This window comes from Hippocampus bargibanti, linkage group LG14 (assembly GCF_051943395.1).
Source record: "Hippocampus bargibanti isolate YZ-2025 linkage group LG14, ASM5194339v1, whole genome shotgun sequence".
Taxonomy (NCBI): Eukaryota; Metazoa; Chordata; class Actinopteri; order Syngnathiformes; family Syngnathidae; genus Hippocampus; species Hippocampus bargibanti.
The window spans coordinates 10,074,966-10,084,771 of record NC_142747.1 but is presented as its reverse complement, the minus strand read 5'-3'; the positions used below and the strand labels follow the sequence as shown (position 1 = coordinate 10,084,771).

Genomic DNA, 9,806 nt, shown 5'->3' with positions numbered 1-9,806 from the left:
CAGTTTTGGCACCATTTATACTTTCACGATTTAATGGCTGTTTAACACGATTTATATTTTTTCTAACATGCATATGTACTGTATTTAGTTAATCAAAATGTATTGATTAATTAAATATGGTCAATCTGCAACTCCTGTCATAGTTTTTTTGTTAACTTCAGTGATGTCATTGGAGACTATCTCATGAATTACAAAGCACAATATACCAGTTTATCTGCCTGAGAGCAAATTTCTTCTGGTGACGATTATTTTGTACCTTATACTCCAATTTGTGTTTCTAAAAGAACAATATTTTAAGTTATAATAAAGTGAGTCATTCTAGAACGTTTACCTCGTCTTTTTATGTGAACAATTCACAACAGAAGCCACAGTCGCAATTAAGACAGCCGAGGTGTGAAACTCAATTATCTCGGGCCATTTAAAAATTACGTCTCCCCTCAGTGGGCCGTTTTGATGCTGAGATTAATTGATGTTTAATCATATCACCATAGAATTAATTACATGTGCACAAAAAGTCAATGTGTGTGTTCAGTTATTGTTCCGAAACACAATATAGTTCATTTCACTTTAATTAGCGTGTCCCCAATCAGCTGCTACGTCGCCTCCGTGGCCCGATGTCAGTTCTCGCGTGATCTCATCACTGTGTGCCCCCACCCCGCCCCCGCGCCCTTCGCTTTCTACCGAGACAACAAACTCCCTCCCCCACACGAGCATCATTCTTCTAGCCCTCGTCGTTCGACGCTCACACATAGGGTGCGAGCCAAAAGGATGTCGCGTACGTTGATGGTGGGCGCTTTGGTGCTCGATAGAAACGAAGCAAACACCCGATTGGAGTGGGAACCATATTCGGCAATTTTATGCAGCCACAAGTGAACAAATTCAACACTTTGAGGCTGCTTCGCGTGAACCGGAGCCGCATAATGGTTGCATTTTGCAAGATCCATACTGGAGAGTTGGATGTTTGTGTGCCTTGGGAGTATATTGTCGTAAACGCTTTATCTTAAAACCTAAGGTACGTTGAAACGTTTTTCTATCCAGCATCACTGAATGTTAATTCCATTCCTCCCCATGACAGAACCTCACAGAGAACTTCTGTGGCGATGACGTATTTCAAAGCTGTGACGAAGCTCCGCTGGCGTTGCAAAAATGAAAAAAAATCGAGGATTTCGGAAATATTCCTAATTGGAAACTTTCCATGAGAATTATGAATATTGATGAGAATTAACCTAGAATTATGGGTAAAAAAGAATGAATTTTGTAATGTCAGAAAGCAAAGTATCGGTTGTTATCCACATTGAGGGCCATGACAGCCTGTCTGGCTCACTCGATTTGCTTTCGATTTCGTTTGAGCTGCAATATGTAAAAAATGGCTCTTCCCCCAAGTTTTGATTCGCAAAAAAAAAAAAAAAAAAAAATCAACAAACGATAGCTCATTACTCACCAGTCAATTAAGTCAAAGCACCACTGTACTTGGATGATATCAGATTTTTTTCAAAGCTCAAGCTCAAATACCCATCCATTTTCCGTACCGCTTATTCCTCATTAGGGTCGCGGGGGTGCTGGAGCCTATCTGAGCTGTCTTCGGGCACGAGGCGGGGGACACCCTGAATTGGTTGCCAGCCAATCGCAGGGCACACAAGGACGTACAACAGTCACTCTCACACTCACACCTAGGGACAATTTGGAGTGGTCAATCTGCCTGCCATGCATGTTTTTGGAGTGTGGGAGGAAACCGGAGGACCTGGAGAAAGCTCACGCGGGCCCGGGGACAACATGCACACAGGGAGGCTGGACCGGGACGCGAACCGGCGACCCCTGCACTGTGAAGCTGCCCTAAGCTCAAATATATTATCATTAATTTGATCAAAGTTCCATTTTAAGAGCCAGCCTTCAATGTTATGAATTTCTGATGTTTCCCCTCATTTCCATGAAAAGTTATCAACTCCCTAGCCTATAGCAAGGCCCCTGCGACCTCCGTCTTCCTGTGAGTGCAAACCCCAGCCATGGAAAAAGAGACTAATGTGACCCGGCAGTTGGAGAGCATGGAGAGGAGCATGATGTTCCTCAGACAGGAGCACCTCACTTTGCTCCACGGGCTCCACATGGAGATTCTTGCCTTGCAGAGACGCTGCTCTGGTAAGTTGGTTATTTAATTAAAAATGCATGCATGAAATTTTGATTTGGCTTGGGTTTTTTTTTTTTTTTTTTTGATGCGGTGGTTGGAAGTATTTTGTTAATGTACTTAAGGTGCATTTCTCACATGTATGTACTATACATGAGAATATGTTTTTACTTTCACTTCTGACTTTGGAAAAATATGAATGCATGATCTACACAATTTTAAAATATGATGATTATTTACATCAACTTTCGCAGATGAGTTAAGGATGTAAAAAAAAAACGTTAATAGTAAGAGTTACAGTCAACCTAATTTGAGGGTTCATTTACGAAGAGACCCAATTCAAAAATGGACCAGATGGTCAGCAGATCCCACAAACATAGTTTCAAATGAACGATCCAAAAAGAAACATGACGATAAACATGAACATGGCGAGTAGAACATTTCTTTTGAGTGAACACCAAACAAGCTCAATAATCCGACAGTGACTCGGTAGTTTGGGAAATCTTTAACTGCGAGACTAATAAAGGCAAATCCAATCCAATCCAATCCAACTCATTCACTGCGAGGCGATGTGCAAAAACGTGTCCACTCCAGTGGCAGGGTTTTTGTCATTTTCACTCAAATTGCAGGACCCACAGAATATTGAGTTTTAGGACTATACAGCAATACAGCATTAGGAACCTTAGACTATCTTCTTTCATCAGAAAGAAATATTTACTTCCTAAGTTAGATGGGTCTGGAGTCATTTGAGCTTGAAATGGTGGCGGCTGTACAAAATACGATACAATACATACACATTGATTTATAAACCTAGTTGAAGCTGTAACAAAGCGCTAACATGGACAACAGGTAAATGCTGCCCCCTAATGGAAGTGAAACAAATTGCCAGAGGTCTGACTATCGTTTGATCGACACCCCCCGCAAGAAAAACCAAAACATGAACAAATTCGGGAATGGCGTGCCACGTCATACTTTTCAATTCACAAATAAAATCGGGAATGGCAGTGAATGAGTATTCAAAAATACACAGCAAAGCCTGATTGGTATTGAGAAACAGGCAAGCCCCCGACTCTAGCTCCTATGCCAAGATTCGGACTGCCCCTTTGACATCAATCACAGCCCGACAGTGACAACATGGTGATATCATACTACAATTCCGAGAGATGACATCATTTTACCAGCTGGTGGATTTGGATTGGATTAGCCTTGATTAGTCTCGCAGTGTAGAAATGTACATTTCATTGATCAAATTCAGTTGACACTCAAAATCACCGCACACGAGGGACGATAGATGTGGGTACAATAAAATAGAAATCTATTTAAAGCTATTTACTCTCTAAAACTTAAAACCTGTCTCAATATTGGAAAACATGTTAATCGTATCGTAGATGTTTCAGTTTATTTGAATCTAAAAAGGTTATTTTAGAACAGACAACAAAGACACCTGCAATGCAAGACACTTAAAGTCCATTTTTTTCACCATGGGAATCTGGTGTAACTCAGCCTTCCGTATCCTTGCAAAAAGTGTTTTTTTTTATGGATTGACAAAGAATGTGTGAACAGAGGGAAAATGTGCTCTTTGTTCATAAATCATTTGATTCATGGAGCGGAGTCTTCCTACAATGTGTTGTTCCGCCTTCCGTTACATTCAATCTACAGTAAACCACGTTCACGGAACGGAGTCATAAACCGAGAACCTCCTGTGTTATTTATTACTACCCGGCAGGAACTTGAAGAGCTTTGTTTCCCCACACTGGTGAGGAAATGATCATTTGTTGAGTTGAGAATTTGTGATCTGTCCTCTGAGTGCTTTCTCCTGGCTTGCTCGTCTTCTCTTTCCTTAAGGTCGCTATGAGGTTGATCTGATGTCTTGATTTTGTAAACCGTAAGAATATTTCCTCGCGTTTCTAGCCAAGACTCCATCTGCCTGAAAATTAAATTAATTGGGAGTCAACATTTTAAATTACAATCTGTTCAGAAAGCTTATGTCTTAAAACATCTGTTTTTGTTTTATAAATAATGATCAATTTGTTTTAATGTTTCTTGTCATGCTGGAAATGGCAACATATCATAAAAGATGTTGCAATAAAAGTCCTGAAGTTTTCCCATGATGAAAAATTAGGATTCATGATTACATTTTCTAAACTACGTACCAGCAGAAGGATGTCTCTCCCAAAGTTGGCAGCAATGCGTCTGTGTAAGCTCTAAGTCGTACAGGAGTGGTCCATCGATGAAAAGGTTTCTTCAGCCGTCATCTGTACTTCTTTGAAGGTGTCAGACATTTCGCTTCTTATCCAAGAGGCTTCGTCAGTTCGCTGACCTAAAGTTTAGTTTGCTGAACTAAAGTTTAGTTTGCTGACGAAGCCTCTTGGATAAGAAGCGAAACGTCCGACACCTTCAAAGAAGTACAGATGACGGCTGAAGAAACCTTTTCATCGATTAATGATTACAATATTCATCAAAAAATGTAATTATAATTATCATTTTATCCACAATCATGTACCAAACCTGAGTGGAGAGCGTGAAACATCTTTCAGTGTTTTTTGCAGCAGGGATGAAATTTACTGTAAGTTATATGAACATTTTATGATTTTATCAAATTTCCGTGCGATAAATTGTTGCCACAAACCTTAGTTGAGTTCATAAGGGTATACCACTTATCTGTAGAATTCAATATAAATCTCTTCCAACTGCATGGTTTGAACTTCACTGATTTTTTTTTTCAACAACATAGTTTTGTGTCACTCATCTTCCATCATTAAAACATAATGCTTAGGCATAATGCATCGGTGGCTGTTTTTCTTGAAGCACATATTGATTTGGGGGAGCAATGCGGTACCCTCAAAGCTGTAGCTATATGTGACTGCAAGAAAGACAGCTTTGACAAAATAAGGGAACTTGGCTGAGCCCCTGACATTGATTCATAATGCAAAGTCTCAGACTTAGCTTCATTGTTTATGTACGAACATGTCGAAATGTGGCTGGAGCAGTGGTTGGCCGTCAGGGCTTGCAAGGCCTTCTCTGCTGGCCTAAAAATATCTGAATCACAGACTAATGTTTATAATATTTTGTCCATGGGTTTTTATTGAATAATTCCAAATTGTCTTTTAGCTTCCTTTCATTGTTTTTCCCTTATGCGGCTTCTAGATGTGTTTCGTATTTAAGCATTTAACCAATAACATTTCAGCTATCATTTGTTACCAAGGTCAGAAATCTACCTGGACGCCTTCACAATAAGTTCTACAGGCCATGTCGCATCATCTGTGTCGATCAAACTGTTGCTCTAACCAATCATATTTAGAGTTGGCAACTCAACGTCTGATAAAAGGCGCTGGAAACGTCAGCGTATTCGCAAACTATGATTGGCTAGTCACATGATTGGCAAGTCACTCGCCAATCATAGTATCACTAGCCGCTAGTGATAATAACATACTGACCAGAGGTAGCACACTGTTGTCTGTAGCATGCTGCTTAAGCGTGTTGATTTAATAGCGATTTTGTCAACCCACAATGGCAGAAGGGAGGTGAAGAAATTGATTTGGTTGCAGGTATAGTGTTAAACTCATTTTCAAGATGGAGGTTTCAAGAATAGATGGACATCATTCAGAAAGGTTGGACAGCTTTTATGATTTTATATCACGAATTCACATGGTCATAGTAAAATTTTGAACAGTTTAATGACATTATTTCTTCAAGTCACAAGTTATTTCCTGGCTATCCACATCCTCTAGTGGGCGTGTAGTAAATCACACCACAGTCGCAGATGCGGAGTAGGAAAGACCTAGAATCACTGAAGGCCTAGCGGTGAAATCCACGGCTCGCCACTGGCTTGGAGTAACATTTACCGTTGGTTAACTTGTAAAAGAAAACATTGAAATGTCATTTGAATGAGATAATTTGGTTCAACATTCACACGCCAATGTAATTTCTGTACCATATTGATTTTTATTGAACCTCTCCATTTTCCACTTTTCAGAATTGACAGATGATCTAAAGGAGAAACCACTGGGTCGAAGCCAAATAGGTATGTTGAAAGATCGTCTGAATCTCTAATGGCGAATGAATATCATTTGGTGTACATTTATATGGTCAGTTGTTTTTTTTTTGACCTGGCCTTCATCTCTCTTAGATTAAGCACAACCCCCAATGCCGTATCAGCAACATTCCTGCATCTGTCTCTCCCTCTTTGCCATCCCCCATCTCTCTATCATTTTCTCTCTCTCACTCTATGTCTCTCTCAGATTTCCTGACAAGCCTCACACTAAACTGCCGTCCTTTCTTTTCACATATCCTGAATATGCTTCAACAGAAGCTCACCCTCTAATATCGAATGAATAGAGCAAATGGCCATGAAGGCAGTGGCGACAACAAAAAACAACTGCTGCATAGATGGACTTTCCTAACACACATAAGGGAGTCCCCCTCTGGATATTTTTATTGCAGCCTCAATCTAGAGATATGCATCATTTGGCTGTGGGAGTAAAACATTTAAAAACAAGAGGAGTCGAAAGGCAAGTGGTGCCCGTGCAGCTGCATTACGCAGCCATTAGATCTTATCCATCAAAAGAATGCACTCTTCTTTCAGCCCGACAAATTGATCCGTCCTCTTTCTTTCCCCTCTTCTTGCGTCTCCCCTTGTCGTCCCATGGGGGGGTGTCTGTTTACAACCGACGGCGAGGAGAAACAGAATCAGCAATGAGAGGTAGTAAGATGCAAAGAAACTGGAACGAGGGGTGGGGTGGAGAGTGATAAAAGGGAAACGAGAAGGCGGCAGACAGGAGAGAAGGGAAAACGTGTGCGTTGTGATATGAAGATCTCATTATGAAGTCGCCGATATTATGAGCACAATCAACCTGGGTGTGGTGATGACGGGTGACGGCAATATTGGGATTTAATGTCTGATGAGGTTTCCTGGACTACAAAAGCGGGAGACTATGTCCAAAAATATTAGCATTATCTCCATAAATTGCATTACGGCTGACAATTTTTAGTCGCGTTTTTAGCCATCGTCTTGTTTGGCGTCAGATAGCACTCTTTTATCTTTGCCTCTGTTAGATATCCAAGAGGAGGAGGAGTTGCTTGAGGCCCGCTGCAGGAATGTGGAAAACCATCTGTATGAGGAGGAGTGCACAATTGGAGAAATTCGCAAGGAACTGATCCACAAGGGCGCATTGGTGGGAGCCCTTCGAGCCAATCTGAAAGAAAAAGAGCGCCACTTCCTCGAGGAGCTCAAACGACGCAGCCACTGCTCCACCGTCTTAAACACGGAGCTTCAGAAACAAACCGAGGCGGCGGCATACCTTTCCTTCCAGCTTCACGCTGCCAAGCAAAAGCTGCATCACCAGAGGTTGCAGCAGAGGCACGCCCTCCTGACCAGAGCTCCCCGTCAGGGCCCCCCGCAATATGACAGTGAGCAGATTTCCCCCCAGCACTCTCTCCCAGGAGCCTCCGATTCTTCTCCTGGGGTCAAACCCAAGCGCAAGAGCGCGAGAGCCTGCTCTCGAATGGAGCGAGCCCGGGAATGTGTGCCCATTGAGAAAGTGACGGGCCCTGCGGAACCTGCAGCCATGCCTGACCCTGCCCTCTTCCTTCACCCTTGGAGGCTCCGAGTACGCACCAGGCAAACGGTAACGCATAGACCGCTTCCTCTTAGGGATGAGAAGGAAGCGGGTCAGCAAGGGCCGGTGCAGCAAGATGCAGCCATGCTGGCCTCTGCAACCACAGTGCCCCCTGGTGCTGAGGCACAGGCAGATTAGCAAATGATCGATCGATCTATGCTTCTGGTATCATTTTGGTTACTCTGCCCCTTGACTGAAAAATAACCTAAACCTGTGGTGGGAGAAATATGGCTCTTGGACCACATGTGGCCCATGGTATTTTTCAGATCTTTTCAGCCCAAGAAGCATTTATCAAGACTCCCGTCATATTTCCTCCTGAAAATGAGTTAGTAACAATATGTTTTATCTTTTTTTATATGTGCATTTTCAGTCATTGAATGAAATAATTGATTATATCATTTATTTTAAATTATGAGATATGGGGCAGCACAGTGATCCACTTGTTAACCCGTCTGGCACACAATGCAGGGTTCGATTCCGGGTCTCGTGCTCGAAAAAAGCTGAGATAGGCTCCTGCATGACTTTTGTGAAGAAAAGCGCATTACGAAATTGACTGATGATGAAATGTGCAAAATATTTATAGAAAATATTTTTATTCATTTTATGAAACCTTCAGTTTATTAACTCAATCACTGCCATTCCCTAATTTATTCAGGAATTGAAAAGCATGACGTGCACCGCCATTCACGAATTTTTTCGTTTTGGTTTTTCTTGCGGGCGAGTGTGTGTCAAACTACGATCAGACCTCTGGTAATGTTTGTCCCTCCCACGAGGGGGTGGCATTTACCTTTTGTACAGCTGCCCCCACTTTCAATCCAGATAACTCTACAACCAAGTAAGCTTGACATAAACTTTTTTTTCCGGATGAAAGTCTAAGGTTTCTTATGCTGCGTTGAATATTTATGTAGTCCGAAAACTCAAAATTCTGTGGGTGCTGCAATTTGAGTGAAAATGACAAAAGCCCTGGCACTGGAGTGGACACATATTTGCACATTGTCTGGCAGTGAATGAGTTAAAATAAAACACATGCATATGAAAGATATAAAACATAAATATGTATGTATCTCTATAAAAACATAACAAATATGTTTTTCTTCATCTGAATTTTACACATACTTTTTTGACCTTATCCCCGGGTGAACAATTGTGGTCCTTGACATCAAAGGTTTGCCCACCTTTACCGGATATCCCTTTTAATATTTTGGACTACATAGATGTGTCACTTCAAGTCCATCTTTGAAGTAGTCTTGTGTTTTTAGATGGTTGTCAGTCACTTGTATTCTGTGGGGCCTTAATAGTAACTTAATCCCGTTTTTGGGAGTCCAACTGAGGTTGAGACAGGCGTGTTGTGTGGAACGCAAGTTTTTAATGTGGCCGCGAACAACTGTGACCCTTCAAGGTGAACCATAAATCAACTCCGCGCTGTGTTTGTGTAACCTCAAAATGGCAGTCATGGTTGAAATGATCTGAGTGTGTGTCTGTATGAGTATTGTATATCATTGGACGACAACAAAAAGTTTGAACTCTCTTTCGTTCCTGAAGCCATATCTGTAAAACACATTATTAGAACATGGTCGCAAAATATCCATGGGGAATGGTCCTGCAATTTATACGGTCCCCCTTCAAACACACATGAATAGCAAATGTTCCACTCCTGAAAAACGAATTAAACTCACTATAGATCAATTGTTACCTCTTTACAAGTCAAATGTGTAATCTGTGAGGTGGGAGGCTTTTTTTTTCAATTGTCTAACACTGTATTTTTAGTGACATTTTATGAAAGTACTGCTTTGATTTACATCTCAGGAAAAATGGACCAGCAAGAACATGACTGTTGGTTAAGTGAGTTTTTTTTTTTATTGTATATTGTAAAAATTTTCAAGTGGACTAATTCTTAAATACTGTGGCGGTATCAACACGTGCATGGAGATTGTCATTATAGATTATAGACAGGAGCTTTGCACACAATATTGTAAAGTAGTTTTGCAAGCGTAAGACAAAGCCCCCCCAACTATGAGAATAAGTGAACTGAAGTCAACTGAACATATATATATATATATATATAT

General features: G+C 41.2%; 1 protein-coding gene across 4 annotated transcripts; it reads left to right on the top strand.

Moving 5' to 3' along the window:
* Positions 1–701: 701 nt before the first annotated feature.
* On the top strand, positions 702–9,793 carry ccdc92ba (coiled-coil domain containing 92Ba). Of its 4 annotated transcripts, none has more exons than XM_089014319.1 (4): positions 702–1,012; positions 1,936–2,136; positions 6,099–6,146; positions 7,178–9,793. In XM_089014319.1, exons 2-4 carry the CDS (start codon positions 2,004–2,006, stop codon positions 7,876–7,878), a joined length of 882 nt encoding a protein of 293 aa, XP_088870445.1. In that variant the 5' UTR covers positions 702–1,012; positions 1,936–2,003; the 3' UTR covers positions 7,879–9,793. The 4 variants fall into 4 exon arrangements, with proteins under 4 accessions (XP_088870445.1, XP_088870444.1, XP_088870443.1 ...); XM_089014318.1 differs by having other exon boundaries at positions 1,675–2,136; XM_089014317.1 differs by having other exon boundaries at positions 1,547–2,136.
* Positions 9,794–9,806: the final 13 nt, after the last annotated feature.

Excerpts from the sequence above, each read along its gene's own strand:
- ccdc92ba (XM_089014319.1), top strand. The coding sequence starts at position 2,004 with ATGGAAAAAGAGACTAATGTGACCCGGCAGTTGGAGAGCATGGAGAGG. Across the intron at positions 2,137-6,098 it reads CTTGCAGAGACGCTGCTCTG|AATTGACAGATGATCTAAAG; the intron begins GTAAGTTGGTTA and ends TCCACTTTTCAG. Across the intron at positions 6,147-7,177 it reads ACTGGGTCGAAGCCAAATAG|ATATCCAAGAGGAGGAGGAG; the intron begins GTATGTTGAAAG and ends TGCCTCTGTTAG.